The sequence below is a fragment of the Anastrepha obliqua genome, chromosome 1 (genome assembly GCF_027943255.1).
Source record: "Anastrepha obliqua isolate idAnaObli1 chromosome 1, idAnaObli1_1.0, whole genome shotgun sequence".
Classification (NCBI taxonomy): domain Eukaryota; kingdom Metazoa; phylum Arthropoda; class Insecta; order Diptera; family Tephritidae; genus Anastrepha; species Anastrepha obliqua.
In genome coordinates, this window is record NC_072892.1 from 155,483,342 (window position 1) to 155,504,307 (window position 20,966).

General features: G+C 39.3%; 2 protein-coding genes across 3 annotated transcripts in view; both read left to right on the plus strand.

Moving 5' to 3' along the window:
- Window positions 1–2,493, plus strand: part of LOC129238017 (E3 ubiquitin-protein ligase RNF181 homolog) — a 130,501-nt gene extending 128,008 nt beyond the window's left edge. Inside the window, exons 1-3 of one of the 2 annotated variants that reach the window (XM_054873083.1) lie at window positions 1,370–1,610; window positions 1,830–2,141; window positions 2,231–2,493. In XM_054873083.1, coding sequence (XP_054729058.1) covers window positions 1,578–1,610; window positions 1,830–2,141; window positions 2,231–2,365 — 480 coding nt within the window. In that variant the 5' untranslated portion in view covers window positions 1,370–1,577 and the 3' untranslated portion in view covers window positions 2,366–2,493. Of the gene's footprint in view, window positions 1–1,369; window positions 1,611–1,829; window positions 2,142–2,230 lie in introns of those variants that run through there. The other variant, XM_054873143.1, reaches the window with a different exon arrangement.
- A 9,144-nt stretch (window positions 2,494–11,637) lies between these two features.
- On the plus strand, window positions 11,638–20,049 carry LOC129237944 (uncharacterized). The gene is made up of 4 exons (XM_054872947.1): window positions 11,638–11,973; window positions 16,217–16,920; window positions 17,036–17,116; window positions 19,879–20,049. The coding sequence occupies exons 1-4, from the start codon at window positions 11,766–11,768 to the stop codon at window positions 20,047–20,049; spliced, it is 1,164 nt and encodes a 387-aa protein (XP_054728922.1). The 5' UTR covers window positions 11,638–11,765.
- The last annotated feature ends 917 nt before the right edge of the window (window positions 20,050–20,966 follow it).

Genomic DNA, 20,966 nt, shown 5'->3' on the forward strand with positions numbered 1-20,966 from the left:
AATATATTTTTGGTGCCTACTTTTTGCCGTAATATTTCCTTGGTGCTTACTGTTTGGGGAGTTTTTTGGTCCCAATTTTTTGGGTTTTTTTTTGTGCCTACTTTTTGGCGCTTATATCCGTTTCCTGGCCAGCGCTTGTGCGTACTGTAAAGTGCTATCCATTCCGGTGTCGGATTTATTGGTATTGCCTTGCGGTGATTTGTGCCGTTGCTGCGGTCCTGGAATCGCTGCGTCTGTGCGGGGGATAAACGCTCGGAGTAGTGCACGTTGTTGCCACGGTTTGTGTTCGGCGTTTACCTACACCGGTCGGCCTTCTCCGTTTTTTGTAAATTTTGTCTATTTAATGTTGTGAATTTATTTAAATATATATCTTTCTTTCGCTTTATCGGCGGCCGCCGTAGCTGAATGGGTTGGTGCGCGACTACCATTCGAAATTCACAGAGAGTACGTCGGTTCGAATCTCGTCGAAAACACCAAAATTAAGAAAAACATTTTTCTAATAGCGGTCGCCCCTTCGGCAGTCAATGGCAAACCTCCGAGTGTACAATATTTCTGCCATGAAAAAGCTCCTCACAAAAATATCTGCCGTTCGGAGTCGGCTTGAAACTGTAGGTTCCTCCATTTGTGGAACAACATCAAGGCGCACTCCACAAATAGGAGGAGGAGCTCGGCCAAACACACAAAAAGGATGTACGCGCCAATTCTCTCTCTCTCTCTCTCTCTCTCTCTCTTATTCTCTAGGGTCTCCCCCTCTTTCTTTGTCTGCCTTGAAAGTTTCACTTCTGTTATGTGTACTACGCTACACGCACTGTTTTTTCAGCATACGAACGCTCCGGAGCGCCCGAGCGCCCTTTTTGTTAATTGTTTGAATAACTCGAAAAGTATTTGTCGGATTCACTTCAAATTTTAACACAATATTTTTAAGATATTATATTTTAAGAAAGTGCAAAAAGACACAAAAATCCAATTTTTTGAAAATTCTGACTACCCCTAACCCCTTAAAACGCTTCTTTTTTATTTCGATAATTCTAACCTAAAAAATTTTTTCAACTTCATTTTATCTATTATAAGCAATTTATCTATCTATAAAGCATGTTTTTATTTTTCAAGCTGTAATTCTAAAGAACTTCTTAATATTTATACAAAAAAACGTTCTCCGCTTGCTTCTAATGAAACACTTTCGTACACTTAAATAGTCGGAAATGTTTCTTTTCTTCCAAAAAAATTCTTTTGCTGCGTACAATTTGCTCAAATTTTCAGGGTTGAATTTATTACCAGCAAGCATTCAAGTATTTATTCATACACACCAACAAATATACGTATAAATGTATTTAAAAAATAATAATATAGAAAACAATTTGTAAGGGAAATTTGTGGAATTTATGGAATTTGTGAAAATGAAGGAGACGCAAAAGTCTCATACACACATACATACATACGCATGTACGAGTACATCAAATATTTAAATGAAAGCGCAACATTCTCTAATGCATTGTATTTACTACTTTAAAATCATAAATTCAAACAGCTGTGAATTTTGAAATGACTTACATACATAAATAAATACTTTTTTCGCAATGTTCGATTGCAATTTTTGGCATTATAGCATAGTTACGTAAATTATTAAGAACTTAAATAAAGCCAACGATCTGAAGTTAAACTCACCAAACAGTCTTTTAAAGAAATCCTTAAAGGAGATTATGAAATAAAATAATAATAATAAAAAATAATCAATAAATTTGCAAAATCTCAAAACTCAACATTTTTGCACTCTCTCTCTCTCTCTCTCTCTCTCTCTCTCTCTCTCTGGGCCGCACTTCCCATTCTAGGCAATGGCAGACTACTTCGAGGACATGGGCCACGAACCCACCGGCGCCGAGGGTCCTAATGATTTTGCCAAACACTATAAACGCCTACAAGTCTTGGCCATCATGAATGGCATCGACATGGAGATTGAAGTGCCGGAAGCATCAAAGCGCGCCATTGCCGCTCTACCGGAGCACGTTATTACCAAGGAGGAGGTGGCTGAGGAACTGGAATGCGCCGTTTGTAAGCAGGCTGCGGAAGTCGATGAGAAATACAAGATTTTGCCATGTAAGCATGAATTTCACGAGGAGTGCGTTTTGTTGTGGCTGAAAAAGGTACGAATTGCGATATTTGTATTTGATATTGGATTTATTGCGATTTTCTTTTGTTTCATTTCAAATTTTCACATTTTTCAACATTTCAGGCCAATTCTTGTCCGATGTGCCGTTATGAATTAGAAACAGATGATCCAGTCTATGAGGAGTTGCGCGAGTTTCGCCAAGACGAATCCAATCGGCGCCAGCGTCAAAATTACATGATGGATTCCATGTTTTCTTAAATTCCATGCTAATGCACCTAAATTTATTAATATATATGTACATACATATGTATATGTATTATAAGTGGAAAAGGGGTGGTGGTGGGTGAGGAATGCACTTTTGGTGTGCACGCACCTGAATATTTTTGAATAAATTTCTGTTGCAAAAAATGGGGTGTTGTTTAATTTTTTTTGAAAGGGTAAGTTTGGTTATCGCGCCAATCAGGAAAAAGAAGAAGTTTGAAAAAGCTCAAGGCGTAATCAAGGTAGTGGCCAAGGCGTTTTCATAAAGGGGGTCTTCTGGTCTCGAGGCCCTGAAATGAAGGGTTTTTTTGGGGATTGATTGTGACAAATCCTGTGAATATTTTAAAAAAAAATTTTTTTATTTTAAAGGTACATGTCTTGGCTTTTAAAAAATGGTTTTGACTTTAAAAAAAATTAACACCCGCGACCTTGAAATGGCGCTGAAGACGTCCACCTCCAAACGAAACAGGTCTCCATTTTGGTCACGGTTTTTCCACCTGGGTAATCAGAAAGCAAAAATTAGATATGCGTTGTCTTCAGAGTTGCCCTGGTTAAGTTTTCCCGTGATAGATTTTTTTTTTTAATTTTTTTTCAAAAGTTTTGCAACAATTTGCAAAAAAAAATTTTTTTTGCTCATTTTTTGAACTTTAAAAGGTTATAAAAATGGAATGAAAAAAAATTTCAAAAATCTTACACGGGAAAACTTAGCGGTAAGTTTTCCGAACCTTTTAAGACCAAAACCATTGAAATCGGAGTATAACTACTATGAAAAGTGTGACCAAAATGCTTAAAAAACACGATTTTCGGGGAAACGCGTTTAAAGATAAAGTTTATGATAAAACGGCCGGGGGAGGGTACACTTCGGTGCCCAGAAAAATGTGAAAAAATGCGATTTTCAAAAAATCCTTTCTGTGGCGTATTCTCGCATACACATACAACAAAATTATGCAAAAAAAAAAAATCGATTTTTTTTTCGCTGGAGACCAGAAGACCCCCTTAAAGGTAACGGCACTATACCAACAACAATGTTGTGTACGCTTGAATGTCAAAGCAAAGTATTGGAAAAGTAGAAAACAAATAACGAATTCGCCTTGTTTCATTCTCGGCTGTCAAACACATGGACACAGCGAAAGAAAAAAAAAATAAGTCAGCTGATTTACCGGTGCCACCTTTAATAGAATTGAAATAAATATGCGTTAATTGCTACATAAATATTTGAAAAAAAAAATACACCAGTCTAACGGTTAGACGCGATAGAAGTGAAACCTTCCGTAAAACAAACTGAGAGGGAATGAGACGAAAGCAGCATTATAAGCGGGATAATTATAGGTTCATTATAATATTGCTATAAAGTTCATATTTTATTTTCTTCATTTTATTATTATTCATCTCAATGTTTTCAATTTCAACAAATGATACGAGTGGCTTATGATAGCTAAAATATGACACCAATGTTTTGGTTTCGATGTTGTCAACATATCTTTGAAATACCGCGTCAATGGTTGTTTTTGATCGTGTTGTCGATTCAGTGCGATTGTTACACATTTTTAAATTGAATGTTGTATTGAGAACGTCAATTAAAGGAACCGCTGTGCCCAATGCAAAATTTACGTTAAAATCGCCACTTAAAATCGTTGGAACTTTATTGTAATCTTTTCTAAGTATCCGCGATACTTCTGGTGTATACTTTATTAAATTTTCGTGAATGAATTCCGTGATGCTATTTATTGATTTTTTTTTTCTGTCGATACTCACGACACTTTTCTGTATTATTTTTCGGCATAATTGCGGTAAATATTTAAAAATGAAAATATTTAGGAATATAAAAATACACACGCGGTTGCTATTATGAGCGTCCCCAGCAAAACCTGCGTGACCGAAACTCTAACACAATTACATTTTTTTTGAATGTTACAAACACATATGCACGCAGGTTTTGCTGGGGCGTGACCGAAACTCTAACACAATTACACATATGCACTCGTATTTGTTTGAAAATCGACTTTTTTTTTGGTTCTCCGTCACCTTTGGAAAATGTGTAAACAGTAAGCAAACTTTATTCATATATTTTTCCTCATTTTTGCATCAGTAAAATTAAACAAACGCCGTAGCCGAATGGGTTGGTGCGTGACTATTATTCAGAATTCACAGAGAGAACGTCAGTTCGAATCTCGGTGAAAACACCAAAATTAAGGAAAACAATTTTTCTAATAGCGCTTACCCCTCAGCAGGCAATAGCAAAACACCGAGTGTATTTCTGCCATGAAAAAAAGCTCCTCATAAACATATCATAAAATAAAATAAAACAACTGTATAAAAAATTTTTTTTTCTTGTGATTCGAACCAAGGATTTTGGATCGGAAGCTCACATTGCTAGCCGCTCGGCTATCGCGCCATGCTGTCGGCGCTGGCCTAAAAGCTATTTAGTTCGTCGCTACGTGTATATGTAATATTCGTAGCCAAGAGTGTCGCTTTTTTCGTTTCACTTTTTCTCAAATCACTCCCAACGATTCTAAAGAAGTTTTCACTTCAAAAGTTATATTCAGTTCCATGGCAAAATTAATCACCTTGTCGGAAGATTTATAATTTATCCACTGGAAAGGATTCAGCGACTCGCTGCTCTGTGCCTAACAGAAGCGATGAAAACCACTCCAAACAGCGACGCTGGAATGATACTCAGCATGCCACCTATTGACCTTATGGCGGAAACCCTGGCGCGAGGAGGTTGGTGGCTGCTGGAGTATTCACCTGCAGAACCTTCGGGCACAGCTCTATAGGAAAGTGGAGTTCAGGTTGCACGGACTACATGACTCCGTACTTTAATTGGGAGAGAAAGTTTCGTACTACAATTGAAGAGGAAGGATGGCACAAATGCATGAAGCCTGGCCATAGGACTTTTCACATCTACGCAGACGGCTCTAGAACTTTAGACGGAGTGGGAGTGGGCATTTACTGCTCAAAACGTACGTCTATAATATTTGACACTTATGAACTAGACAAAAGCGGCCATTGACTGGAACCCTCACGGAAGCCGCAGACGTGGAAGACCAGCGAATACCTGGAGACGACTGATGGAATCAGAAATCCGCATCATGCAGCTTAGTTGGAATGAAGTTAGAGGTTAGGGGTAGGCAGAATTTTCAAAAAGTTTGATTTTTTGGTTGCATTTTCCTAAAGTATAATATCTCCAAAATATTGTGTGAAAATTTGAAGTGAATCCAGCAACGACTTTTCGAGTTATTCAACAACGTTGTTCGAGAGCAAGTAGCAAAACTTTAAATGCGTTTTTCTCAAAACTATGTTTTTTGCACTGGAGATCACTGTAAAGTAAAAACAGCTTGGTGGGTTTCAATAAAATTTATACTGCTTTTGGAAAACATAAAAAACTCGTGCCTGGTCGAAGAATTTTGTTTTTCAAAATTTCGACGTTTTTTTTTAACAATTAACTGTCGGTTTTTTTCTCGAAAATCTGAAAAACATTTCCTAAGGCCGCCGTATTGTTAATTTTGAAAATAAAGCTGAGATCAGGCACAAGATTATCTATTAATAAAACTTATTTTTCTTGTCCGAGTGATTTTAGATGAATCTCCAACGACTTTTGATGGACTTCTGGACCTCTGAAATGGGCTCCACACAAACAGCGATAACTTTTACAGTTATTAATTTTTTTTTTAATTTTGCTAAAGTCAAGTCGAAACATGATTATTAATGCTATGTTTTCATTTTTTCGGGTCTCTGACTACCTCTAACCCTTTAAGAGATTCGCGCAAAACAAACCCGAATGGAAGAAATTCGTTGTGGCTCTGTGGCCACATTGGAACTCTGGAAATTGATGATAATGAACTAGACAGCTGCAGACAGACAAACAAGCAATATAGTGTATGAAGATCAAAATAAAGATTTTATCTCTCAAAATAATTTTTTTTTTTTTTTTATTTGCGACGTCATCCCTTAAGAATATACAAACAAGAGGAAGGGAAAATACTTGTTTGTGAAGAGGAAGAGAAAGCAAAAGTAATAGAAACTGCCAAGCACTGCACTGCCTCAACCATCTGAGCGATCCTTCTGGCAGGAAAATGTGAAACACAGATGGCGCTCTTAGAAAGCGTTGTTTCTAAACAACGACAGATGGACATTCTCACTACTCAGGAAGCGGCCGGCTAATCACCTCCCCTATCAAACATCATAGATTAACCCTAGAAAGCTAACGTTTGTCAAAATTACGACTACTAGCAACATTTTCCTATCTCCCTCTAACACCGATTAGCTTACGCATTTAAGGTTTTGAGCCAACTCAGTGACCGCCGAGCTGCGACGTGAGGCACTTGTGCGCATCCGTTAAGTACTTTGGTTTTTAATTTACCTAGCTCGTAGTCGTCATTTTGTCGAATGTTTAGCTTTTGTGTAACTTTTGCATCTACTTAGTACTAAATTATGTCTTACATTTAATATTGTTTTAATATGTTCTAGTTAACCATGGCGGTGAGGCCAACAATCACAGATGAAGATATAGTTGCGACACTCGAAAATGAAGAGTGTGACGATTTTTCTGGCACTGAGACGGAGGATAATTTATCATTGGATGATGTGGAAAGCGACTACCAAGACGAACCCTTGAACCAAGACTCTGAACACGGTTCTTCATCTTCAGACGTTGAAGGGCCAAATGAAAATCCATCCAACACCAATCCACCCGATAATCGACAACACGAAGGTTCATCAGCAGCATCCAGTCATATTATTATCTTATCTCAAAATAGCTTACGAGGCAAAAATCATCATATTTGGTCAACTAGAAAAGGACAGACATCATCGCGAACTTCAGTTATAAATATTGTCCGCATGGCAAGAGGGCCAACCAGATCAGTGAAAAATATTACAGAACCCCTAGGATTGTTTGAATCTTTTCTGATTGACGAAATTTGTGACGAAATCTTAAGATGGACCAATGTTGAAATTGCCATTAGGAAACAAACCTATAAGACTGAAACTTCAACTCAAAATAATGTTTGCAAGGAAGAACTGAAAGCTCTTTTTGGCATATTTATATTGGCAGCTGCCCTTAAGGATAATCATCTCACAAGCGATGAATTATTTAGTACAGAATTTTGCGGAACTCGCTATGTATCTTGTATGAGTCGTGAAAGGTTTGATTTCTTTGTAAGGTGCATTAGATTGATGATCGTGATCTAAGAACTCAAACCATCCAGTCTGATGTACTCACACCAATACGAAAAATATGGGATATTCTCATGGTGCAGTGTCGAGAAAACTATATTGCTGGTACCAATGTAACTATTGATGAGCAACTGCTGGCATTCCGAGGGCGCTACAAATTTAAATTGTATATCCCCAATAGGCCGGCGAAGTATGGCCTGAAAATTGAAATGATGTGTGACAGTGGTACTCGTTATATGATTGATGTCATGCCATATCTAGGAAAGGGAACTAATACAGGAGGACTACCCCTCGGAGAATATGTTGTCAAGGAGATTACTCGCAGCATTCATGGATCAAACAGAAATGTAACCACTGACAATTGGTTTACGTCTATCCCATTAGCCAAAAGTTTGCTACAGCAACCTTACAAGTTAACTATTGTCGGAATTTTGCGGGCAAATAAAGAAATACCAGAGGCGATGAAGAAAAATAGAGCTAGAAGAGTCGGAACTTCCAAGTTTTGCTATGATGGGCCACTTACTCTTTTATCATATAATCCTAAGCCGAGCAAGATGGTTTATTTGGTGTCCTCATGCGACGAGAAAGGAACTGAAGAAGCTACATGAACAACTTGTAGAACCATGGCTAAAACATAGGCTCGAAACACCAACGATGACACGAAAAATAAAGGACCTAATACGAGATGTGCTGAATACTAAACAAGATACTGAAGATCCAATTGACCACGCATCTGTTCCATCGGACAGTAGAAGTTCTATGACGTCTGGAGATACAACAGCAAAGAAAAGAAAGAGCTGTGGTGTGTCAATACCTTTTAGTAGTTAAATATAAAATCATATTAAAATATGTTCGTCAAAAAGTCGAATGGTTAGCTTATTAAGTTAGTTCTATAACGTTAGCTATGTAGGGTTAACGAAACCAACGCAAGACTGAGTCTTGTCGAGGCCCTATGCTCCCGAGTGAAATCAAAAAAGAAAAAACACTCATACTTTTTTGCCAGGGCGGCATCGGCATGAGAACTGCATTTGGAGGTACTTTTATAATTTATACTTTCACAATTTAACACGGGGCATTTCGTTTTCATTGGATTAGGTTATACCGGCTGGCCGAAGCCACTCATAGACCATGAGAGTCCCTTTTTTTTAGCGAAAATATCATTAATTTTCATTAGTTGGTTTGATTTAGAAGTCACAAATTCTCCAATTGCAGTATTTACAAACAAGTAAACCCTCTTCCTTTTCCTTGTTTCTTCCCATTTTTGTTTTGTTCATTTGTTTTGTATTATTCAAACTCATGACGTCAGCCAGTTGTCAAAATCGCGAAAAAACGAACGGTGACACCTGAATTTGAACATATGTCCACATTCATATGTATTCTTATAGAGTAGAATTTTCAAATTCATCGCCCGTTTTCGAGACAGTTTGGCGCTGATGCCGAAAGTATTTCTGATGTCGCTCTTAACCCCTTCTCATCGATACAATAAGCAGACTTTAAATGAATATGCAGGTTCATTTTAGCATCGAGAGTGACCATTGCAATAACTGCAAGATTTTTACCCAAGCGAAGTTTCTTTTATTTTTAACAATTTCTAAGAATTTACTATCAAACGTATGGTCCAACTAAACACATTCTCCTCTTTAAAGAAGGAAACACTGCACGTATTTTTTTTTATATTTTGCGCCCAATAATGAAATTTACTGATAATATTGAAAATGAGTTTATTTTATTTTTCAAAATATTCTCCTTGGACATCAATACACTTTCAAAATATTCTCCTTGGACGTCAATACCCCACTGCATTCCCTTGAATCAATTTTCAAAGCAGTTTTGCTACTCAAAAGTTGATACCTCCAAAAAGAACTGTTTAAAGGCTTCTTCAGGCGTTGAAAAACGTTGACTTCCCATTTTATTTTTGATGTTCGGGAGCGAAAAGAAATCATTAAGTGCTAAATCAGGGCTGTCAGGCGAATGGCCCATTAATTCAATCTCTTGAGTGCTCAAAAACTCGCCTGTGGGAGCCGTTGGGTGAGCGCTCGCGTTGTTTTGTTGAAGCAAACTTCATCTTCGGTGTTGGATTTTCCTTAAACTTCATTTACGAAAACTTCTGACAAAGAAACTCTCTTCTGACAAACAAAGAAATTTAATTGTTAATTCTAATTTTACTGTACACATTTAATATTAAATTGCATATTCGTTCATTAAAAACCTGATAAATGTGTGTGTTTTTTTTTAATTTCGATAACTTAAAAGCTAAACGAAGCTGGGAAAAACATCGACTAGTCTCATTGGTTTATGAGCAAATCTGTGCATAATTTTCTTTTAAATGTAAATAGAAATTATTGGCTGTGTTCAGGTCATAACTATATAATACATCTATACTAATATTATAAAGAGGAAAACTTTGTTTGTTTATTTGTTTGTTTGTTTGTTTGTTTGTTTGTTTGTTTGTAACGAATAGGCTCAAAAACTACTGGACCGATTTTAAAAATTCTTTCACCATTCGAAAACTACATTATCCAAGAGTAACATGGATTACATTTTATTTTGGGAAAAAATAGGGTTCCGTAAGATATTTGGATTTTTCGGACACAAACTGAAAAAAATCTTATATATAAAATAAAGTTAACTTTTTGTGTGTGTTCGCTAACCGGCCGTGTCTGCACCGAATTACACCAAACTTACACACATTGTTAAGAAGGTATTGAAGATGGTTTCCGTATAGTTTGGATACCTATTGGTAGATAGGGTCTCGAGATATAGGTCAAAACGTGGACCCGGGTAACCTTCGGACGTGTATGTACAATATGGGTATCAAATGAAAGCTGTTGATAAGTGCTTTAATACGGGGTAATTTTCATACCTATTGATGACTAGGGTCTCGAAATATATGCCAAAACGTGGAACCGCCGTGTCTTTGCACCGAATTAAACCAAACTTACACACATTGTTAAGTAAGTATTGAAAATGGGTTTCGTAAAGTTTGGTTGTAATTCGGAGCACTGGCAACGGGTACAGCGTTCTTTTGAACCAGCCATAATGTCGCTTACTTTTTAACGCTTGGGGCGGAACTGAACTGTCAAATTGACAGTGTGAGTTACAATGTGTCAATATTTCTTTCTGATTTGGATGCCATAAGGAAAAAACGTAAGTGCAACATGTAAAAATTGTTTGTGAATTTTTTTGGAGTGGATTTTGGAACAGTGAATAATTTCTTACGAAATTTGAGAATTTAATGTGAAATCCGAATGAAATTATGTGTTCGTGGAAAAAACAATTTTTTTCGTTTTTTTTTTTTTTGAAAAATATAACTGGATAATGGTTGAAAAAGCTCCAATGCTTAATAAAACATATAAATTGAAACGAAAAATGCATGGATGATCAGGAAAAAAGACGATTGTTTATTCATATGCATTGATTTGAAATTTAAAAACAATCTTCTTTTTTCCTGATTTTCAATTTATATTTTATATTTACTCAAAAACAAATAGAAAAACAAAAAATATTGTTTATGCCAAAGCGCTTGAATAAAGAATAAAGAAATAAATAATATGAAAACCATATATTTTCTGTTCTAAACCATATCTATTCTATTTAAGTGTGCCCAGCGAAGGGGGCCGGGTTTGCTGGTATAATATATTTTCTTCACCTTTTTTCACTTCTTTAGACACGAAAATCAAGCTGTCACACCTGCATTTAAATTTCTATTTACTTTCCCAAATCATATAAAAATTAGCTTTTAATTTGCGTGAACAGTATTGCAGCAATTTTTTGGAATTTTGTGGCCTTCTAGAAAGAAGAAACATAAAAAAAAAATTAATTACTTTCAACTTAAATTTGTTGTTTCGTTTTACTCTTCGAAATTCAATAAGAATCCAATAAAATGATAAGAATGCAATAGAGAGCCAATACTATATTTAACTTATTTGATTTTTATTTAACTTATTTAATTTATTCTCGTTATTTAGTATTAATTCATCTCACTAAATTCGTTTAAAATATTTTCTTTAACTTCAATGCAACTCTGCACTCAACATCAAGTGTTCCCTTTCCAATTTCGTTTCTAAGTAACACAATTATTGTATGTTTGTTTTTGCACACTGATTCGCATTTTCCCGTTTGCATATTCACGCCAATTATTAAATACCGTTTGTTTTTGAGTTGTGAAGTTGGAAATATTCAAGTTATATTCCAGTGCAATTCGATTTAGTGCTAAAACATGTATACGATTCCTCTTGGATCGAAAAAGAACAATGCTCGCGGAATAGCGGGCGCTCCCGCAAATAGTGCATATGAAAAAATGCAAAGCTCAAGTCTGCCGGCAAAATTATTTGATCGGAAATTTGTTGCTACTGCGTTGAGGAATACACTTTGCTGTCCTAAATGTCGCAGTGAATATTCAACCAACTATGATCTCCGCATGGGCGGTAAGTTTCGCAAAAAGGCGCTCGGTGTATACTTGTTGAAAGTTCTGCCCTTTCGTTGTGGTGTTAGGCGATTGTTTGGAACGCAATCGCGTTTTCCTAAGGTTGGCACGGGCATGGAAACAATGTTGATTACATATACACACATGCATACATATGCACATACAAATACGCATATGCATTTATGAATGCGCTGGAAAATAAAGATATGAATAAAGCAATAAATTCTCTTGATAATGTAGCAAGAATGATAGAATATATTCTAGTCAGCGTGATAAAGTACTTACATCGATGCTGTGATGTGACTTTGTTGTTGTTGTGCCCATATCGTTGCACAGATCCATGTAGAGAATCGCATTCATGCCTAGTTGTTTTTGTTGTAACAGCGTACACCATTCTCCATTAATGGGGCTATCACAATGAGACCGTTGCGGTAACGTTGTTGAATAGCGTGACGTGTAAAACGTACGAGGTGCCACAATTAAAGTATTGCCGCATATAAACAAAAAAGCAACAGATGTTCTTGTCATGAAAGCAAATGTTATATTTCGTTGTGTGTAAACAGGTTTTTGTTGGTTGTCAAATCTATTATAAAATTAGTGCTTATTGAAGCGAAAGAGGGTTTTAATACAATTTGTGGTTGTTGTTGTAGCAGCATAAACATTCCCCATACTTACATACGGTGAATGCTGCTGGAGTGACAGTCCTTGGCCGGATATAAATCCGGGTCGTTTCGGTAACGTAGAACCGACTGTCGTGGAAACGACAATTTGTGGTAGTCGTAGACGGTGGATGCGACAATAACTTCAGGATAGGTCAACTTGATAAAGCCTAGCCTTTCGCGTACTCTTTCAAGCTTTTATGGAAAAGATGAAGGTGCGTTTGAATTTACTCCATTAATTTAAATATCATTTATTTTCTGCATTTAATTTGATATAACAACAAAACACCATCGACAAAAATTTGCGCTATACAAAATTGTTGTTCTTTAAACAGTTGACACACTCGCCGCCCTTTCCGTACGGCAAAGTAGAAAGTTGCCAGTGTTTGTGCATTCCGGCATGGCGTACGGCACGTATGTACATACATATGTGGCGGCTTTCTCTTCAAATAAACAATCTATTTTGTTGTCAGTTGTTGTTGTTGTAACAGCAAAAACAGCTCCCCATACATGGTGGAGTGCAGCTGGAGTGACAGTCCTTGGCCGGATATAAATCCAGGTCGTTCTGGTAACGTGAACCGACTGTCATGGTCAATTACTTTGCTGGGAACACGTTTCTAATAGGCCAAAATTTTTCAGACTTTTTCGACTTTGGACGTAAATTTAATATATTTTTATTGCTAACCTTTCACAAAAGGTTCCTCGAACAGAGTGCAAAAAGGCCAGAGCCGGGTGCCCAACCAAAGGTTTTAAAAGAGTTGTCTAATGGAGAGTTAAAGTCGACAACACACCTATACCAACTGTAAACAACCTCAAAGTATTGGTCACCTTTGATAGTATGCTCTCCTTTTTGGCACATATAACCGCAAATTCCACTGAGGTCCTCAAAGCACTAGCCGGTAGCACTTCGGGCAGGGACACACCTCCGGTTAAGGAGCTCAGCAAGCAATTCCTGCTGTGTTCCTACCGCAGGAACCACATCTACGGGCATTTGTTGAAGGCTGAGCCACTTCCAAGGCGAGGCAAGGAGGCATCTCTTTAATGACACTGACGAGGTCCAGCATCGCACACATCTACTAGATCAGATGGTCTATAGACAATCATTAAACGGGACTCATCGGGAGTATCTTACTACCTACCTAAACTACCGCCTCCGAATGGCGCAGGAGCCACCCCTAACGATATTTGTTGGAGGCCGAGCCACCTCCAAGGCTAGTCAGGAGGCACCGCTTTAAATTCTATAGACAGGCATGAATCGGCAGTCTCTTACTACCTACCTAAACTTCCGCCAACCGAATGCCGTCAGCGGAGCCCAACCACTGTGCATCGCAGACGAAGAGGTTCAGCTGCCTCGTGAGATTCGCGTACCTTTGGCTCAATTACGGTCAGAATATTGTAGTAAGTTAAACTGCTACTTATCTAGAATCGAACCCGACTTACCCAATATATGTCCAGCATGTGAATGTACCCCGCATGACACTAAGTAGCTGTTCAGATGCCCTTTCAAATCCCTGTTGTTGTTGTTGTTGTTGTTGTTGTTGTTCTAGCAGTATCTTTGCCATGCCAGTGTAGTGTAATCACCGGTCGTTTCGATGTGTTGGGTCCAGAGGGAGAGAGGTGTTAGATGAGTGGGTTTGATGGGGCATGTGAAAAGGTGTCCCTTCACATGCCGGACATATGTTAAGTATGTCGGGGTCGATTCTGGATAAGTAGGAGTTTAACTTACTACAATATCCAGAACGTAATTGTGTCAAGGTTACGCGGGACTCTCGGGGAAGCTGGATCTCTTCGTCTGCAATAGGTGGTGGTTGGACTCCGATAACGGCATTCGGGGGTCGGGAGCTTAAGAAGGTGGTAAGGGTCTCCCGATGAATGTCGTTTGAGGCCTGTCTGTACACTGTCTGATCCTGGAGTGGTCTGTTCAGGATCTCGTCCACGTAAACAGTAATGACTTGGAATCCACCCAATTAATCGCTAAGAGGGTAAATAAACTATTTGTTGGTTGTTGTAGCAGTAACAACAACAACTATTTGTTGTTTATTTGATTGGCTTCATTGTATACCAGAATTCTTTCATATCTATGAATGCGATTGAGCCACCGATTGGGAATCGCCAAACTTCATAAGCTGCAGTTTTACGTTTAGTTCTACTTACGACCAGGGCTTAAGAACAATACAAAAGCATGAAAACAGTGAAATAATAGGTCTATCGATAAGTTCGTGCGGTTTTACAACAGATGGCGTAACTTGATTATTATTCCATCGATCCACATTTCCAAACATTCATTGGAGAGCTACTGTCGTAAGGCACAAACGTCAGTATAAGTTTTTTATTTGAAGCGTAAACAACAATATTTTTACCACACTTGAAAATGTCGAATTTCGTGCCAAATAATGTGTTTTTGCGGGGAATTCTTCTTCATTATTTTAATATGAAGAAAAAAGCAGCCGAAAGTCATCGTATCTTGGTGGAAGTTTATGGTGAGCATGCTCTAGCTGAGCGAACGAGCCAGAAGTGGTTTGCACGCTTTAAAAGTGGTGATTTTGGCTTGGAAGACGAAGAACGCGAGGGTGCGCCGCCAAAGTTCATGGATACCGAATTAGAGGAATTGCTCGATCAAGATCCGGCTCAAACGCAAGAAGAGGTTGCAAAAACTTTGGGAGTTGATCAATCAACCATTTCCAAACGTTTAAAAGCCATGGGAATGATCCGAAAGGTAGGCCATTGGGTGCCGTATGAATTGAAGCCAAGAGACGTTGAACGCCGTTTTATGGCATGCGAACAACTGCTTCAACGGCACAAAAGAAAGGGTTTTTTGCATCGAATTGTGACTGGCGATGAAAAGTGGGTCCATTACGACAATCCAAAACGTCGGGCAACGTATGGATACCCTGGCCATGCTTCAACATCGACGTCGGCGCAGAATATTCATGGCCTGAAGGTTATGCTGTGTATCTGGTGGGACCAGCTGGGTGTTGTGTATTATGAGCTACTGAAACCGAATGAAACGATTACGGGGGATGTCTACCGACGACAATTGATGCGTTTGAGCCGAGCACTGCGAGAAAAACGGCCGCAATACGCCGATAGACACGACAAAGTTATTTTGCAACATGACAATGCTCGGCCACATGTTGCACAAGTGGTCAAAACATACTTAGAAACGCTCAAATGGGATGTCCTACCCCACCCGCCGTATAGTCCAGACCTTGCGCCATCCGATTACTATCTCTTCCGATCGATGCAACATGGCCTGGCTGACCAGCACTTCCGTAATTACGATGAAGTCAAAAAATGGATCGATTCGTGGATTGCGGCAAAACCGACCGAATTTTTCACAAAGGGAATCCGTGAATTGCCAGAAAGATGGGAAAAAGTAGTAGTAAGCGATGGACAATACTTTGAATATTAAATTTGTAACCATTTTACGTCAATAAAGTTTCAAATTTCGAAAAAAAACCACACGAACTTAAACATAGTCCTATTAGTTTTTGTCGTATTACAGCCTATAAATCATTTACTTATGAAAATATATTTCTGTGTTATTTATTATTTATTTTTTACAACCCTCTCTACTTTTTTCAGATGCTCACGTCAAGAGCAATCGCCCGTTCCTACTCAGCTGCGGACATAATATGTGCGAAAATTGTATTTATCAAAATCACCAGAATCTCGTTTGTAGCGTTTGTCAGAATCCAATCATTATCGACAAAGGCAATCCGCCGTCCACATCACTCAGTTGCACTGCAGTGCAACAACAACAACGACACTACATTCAACAGCGACATGAAAATTTTAATGTACGCGATTTCTTCTACATGAATTTCTTTTTGATTGGTGAATTGAATCATTTGCGTTTCTATCGCCGTGAGAGCTCGGCAAATAACTCATTAACGATATCTTGCCATGGTCCAACACCACTACCCACCGCCAGTGGTAAGCTTGCACTAGCTCCTGGCGTACAGGCACAGCCACAAGCGGCTAGCGTGCGTTGTTCGGAGTGTGAGCTACAGCCAGCAATGGGATTGTGTCGTCAGTGTAAAGTTTATTATTGTCGCATTTGCTATGACACTATACATATGTACGGTAAGGCCCTGAAGCGGCATTCGTTCGTCGCGCTCGACAATGGACGGAATGCAGGCAGAGATTTAAAAGTACTGCGTCCAGGACGCTGTCGTCAGCATGGCAATATTACGGATCGCTATTGCCGGACATGCAAATCGGTGTGTTGCAGTACGTGTTTTATGTCAAATCATCATGGCCACCGCTGGACTGCGTTGGGAATTGAGGTGTGTGTGTGTGTGTTAGTGAAGAGGAGTTTTGCTAATGTAGTGATTGATGTCATAAATTATTTATGTCTATTATTTAAATAAATTGTTGTTTTTTTTTTGTTTCATATTGTAGAATGAAAATATGCGAGGTGAAATAGAAAACATTTTGGAATCAGTGAAAATGTCGCGTGAAAGTTTGCGGAAAGCACAGAAGGTAAGTAGCATATCTAATGCGTTCCTCCCACAATCAATTTTACGTACCGGAACAACCCGGATTTAAATCCGGGCAAGGGCTGTTAATTCAGCAGCATTTCCAAAAAGTTTTGGCGAATGTGTTTTGCTGTTACGACTAGAACAGCGTAACTAAGGAATATTTGGGATGAAATCAAAGTTTTGAAAAGTAGGTAACTGTTAAACAAGCCCTTTAAAAAATTGAGGAAAAAAATTGGGAATTGCAATTGAGGCGTTAACTGTTACAAGTATTACTACGAAATAACAGTAAAATTTATTTAAAATATACATAGGCGTGTGACAAAGTAAGCAACAAAAACACTACCTTACAAAATCGATTTATTTTATTTTAAAGGGTAATCAATTTAGAGGTATCGGATTTTAAATTGAAATAAATCGACGAAAATTCTATAATAATTGATTGGGCAATCTTCATTATTTTTGTGTACAACCATTTATGACATTAATTTTTTTTTTTTTTTTAATAATTCCGTTCAAATGTTGGTCGCAACTGTGCCGTAATGCGGTTATCCGTAAGCACTAATTTTGAATGACTCGCTGGAGGACTTCGGTCGGTATCTCGTGAATAACTCTGGTAATGTTGGAAGCCAATACCTCAATCGAAGATGGTTTATCCGCAAAGCATTTAGACTTAACATACCCCCACATATAAAAGTCCAAAGGTTTGATATCACACGTCCTTGGTGCCCAATCGATTAGTCTGAGACGAGAGATTAATTGCTCACCGAAACGGCGACACTGTCAATCTAGCTCATTGTTTCACGAGCTGTATGGTAAGTAGTGTCGTCGCGTTGGAACCAAATGTTGGGCAGATAACGCGAGATCTGTTGAAAAAATCCTATTGGAAAAAATACCTCTATACTGAGGTATCAAAGCCTATGTTAGATGGTTGTCACCGAAGGAGGGAGACTCACTGATACCAATAAACATGACAGAGGTAATGGACGTTCCCATGGCAGTCGGTTCGACGTTAGCGCAACGACCCGAATTTATATCCGGTTTGTGCTGTTACAACAACAACAATACCAATAAAGTCAATGGAAAAAGATGTCGATCAGCAATAGCGGATGAAGAAACACTAATAAAAAATAAATTTTTCAAACCGTGTGACTTCACATTATCATCCTCCAGGCGCTCATAGAACGAATCTTTGGTCACATCGTGTTTCTTTTCCGTTGGGCGTGGGCGTGGCGCAAATGAGCGACATGGTGAAACAACTCGCTTTGATGTGGAGGGTCGAAAGACCTTCCGGCCACAAAAAATCGTTTATCATGCCTCAGCTATCAGCTTTCACAATTGACGGAAATGGCATTGTCAGTAGCATTTTCAAAGAAAAATTAGCCAATAGTGCCCCCGCTCCAAAACACGCACCAAATAGTAACAATTCGAGGATGCATGGGCCTCTCGACAATCACGTGGGAGATTTCCGATCCAAAGATGTGTTGTTGTTGTAGCAGCTTACTAAACCCTGTCAGTGCGGTGTAGTCACTGGTCGTCTTTGTCTAACTCATCTAACAGTAGACCCAGAAAACATACTGTTTCGACAGGACATTTATTGAGAATGCCGGGGTCGATTCTGGATAAGTAGAAGTTTAACTTACCACAATATCCAGATCGTAATTGAGCCAAAGTTACGCGGGTTTCTCGAAGTAGCTAAAGCTCTTCGTCTGTCTGTGGTTCTACTCCGATGACGGCATTCAGAGGTCGGCAGTTTAGGAAGGTGGTAATCGTCTCCCGATAAATGACGTTTATTGTCTATCTAAGCACTGTCCGGCTCAAGAGGCATCCCGTAGCCTTGTCTGGAGCTTTCTCCAATGCCTTTCGCTGGTATTAGGTGACCAGCCAGGAGCAACATAATATATATATACAAAACCGGCCGGCTTGCTTTAAATGTCGGCTGCAACATTTTTTTACCTGTGCCCCAAGTACTGCCTGCAAGCATAGAGGAAAAGAAAAATTGTTTCTGTGCCAGGGTGCGTTCTGGGGGATGCCCATTTTAGCTGCTTGTTCTTCAATTGCCCAAAAGCCAGTTATCACCGCCGTGAGCTCCAGGCGTCCCTTCGTTTCATGTTTATCAATGTTGACGTTTATTTGAGATTGGAGATGGGTTATAACGTTCTGCTAATTTTGCACGTTGCCTGTATTGTATTGTATTCTTGATTGCATGCCTCACTTGATTCCTCCAACGTAGTAAGAGCCTCGTCGTCCCCAGTGGGTTTCCTCATCCTCGAGACATTGGCCAAGCCAGCGCAGCCGCTGTATTTCAATACGCTTCACTATGTCCACATCTCGGTATAGCTCATACAGCTCGTTGTTCCATCGGATACGGAACTCATTCTCGCCTACCCGAAGAGGATCAAAGATTTTTCGGAGAATTTTTCTTTCGAACGCTCCCAGTGGTTGCTCATTAGTTGTCGTCATCGTTCAAGCTTCTGCGCCGTATACAAAGACGAGGATTATTAGACTTTTGTACAGCGTTGTTTTTATTTTTCGACAGAGGGCTTTACTTCTCAATTGCCTACTGAGGCCAAAGTAACACCTGTTGGCAAGAGTTACCCTTCGTTTAATCTCTCGGCTGACGTCGTTATGGCTGTCAACACTGGTACCTAGGTAAACAAAGTTCTTCACCGCTTCAAATTCGCGGTTGTCAAAAGTGAAGTGTTGGCCAAAAGTCCCCTTTGTATGATTCTCGGTTTAAGCAGCACGAATATTTTTTTCCAATAGGAGATTAAAGAAATCACACGAAAGGGAATCGCCTTGTTTGAAACCTCGATTGATATCGAACGGCTCGAGGAGGTCGTTTCCGATCCTAACGGATTTTACCGTAGCGCTCAACGTCATTTTACACAGCCGTATAAGTTTTACGGAGTACCAAAGTCAGTCATAGCGGCATAAGCGGCCGTTCCTGTTTGTGCTATCGAAAGCAGCTTTCAAATCGACGATTTGTCGTTCGTGGGTTTTCTCCAATAGTAGACTTACCAAGCCCGAAGCCCACTGTAACACGGGGAACGTAGTCGCGTGTCCACTGACGGGTGGTGCGCAGGCCAGAGCACCTCCGAAAGTGGCACCAGCCATTGCAAGCATTGCACTTGACTGTTGTCAGGTTCGAGGAGCTCTGGTCTGACACAGGGAACAAACTGTGCGGCGGACCAAGAGCTGCTGGTTTGAACCCGCACTGGGTTTGGAGCAGGAGGGTTGTGAGTCAGTGAGGGAGTTGTGTTGCACCTGTGGGCTCCTCACCGTTGACGTGTGGTTTGTGGCGGTAGTGTCACGTGCCGTCACATTTGAGGATGTAGCCGTTGAGGCAGGGGTCGTCTGGTGTCGAGAGCAACATGTGGCCACATACCGTGTGGACCACTCACTGGGTCTGAGCAGGTCCTAAGATGGCACCACCCGTTGCACTTGTTGCACCTAACCGAGGTGGAGTTCGGGTGAAGCCGTTTGTGGCATATACAGCAATAGAATACCTTTGGTCTAGGGTTGGGTTCAATACCAGCTCTGAAAAGAAGTTGGCTGCCATGGGAACGGGTGTGCTAGCTTTTCGCCTCCAGCTTTGAATAGATCTCGGCCGTCGGCTCTTGTGATTTTTAGCCGCGATATCCCTATTGGAACCTTTTTAGGTCGGAGTGTTGTGACTACTGAACACTGCAATTTCCCGGAGTGTTCTTGTAATAATTGGTCCAGTACCATTATTGTCGTTTTTATATAAGTTTTTATTAATTTTTCATTAATTTTAAATCTTATTCATTATATTTACATTGCTATTAAACTAATCATCATCTACGTCACTACGAACTAAATTTTTAGTTTTT

What these genes read in the sequence shown, in the direction of transcription:
- LOC129237944 (XM_054872947.1), top strand. Translation starts at nt 11,766, where the DNA reads ATGTATACGATTCCTCTTGGATCGAAAAAGAACAATGCTCGCGGAATA. An exon ending in CTATGATCTCCGCATGGGCG is followed by an intron (nt 11,974 to 16,216) that starts GTAAGTTTCGCA and finishes TACTTTTTTCAG; the next exon opens with ATGCTCACGTCAAGAGCAAT. An exon ending in GGACTGCGTTGGGAATTGAG is followed by an intron (nt 16,921 to 17,035) that starts GTGTGTGTGTGT and finishes TTCATATTGTAG; the next exon opens with AATGAAAATATGCGAGGTGA.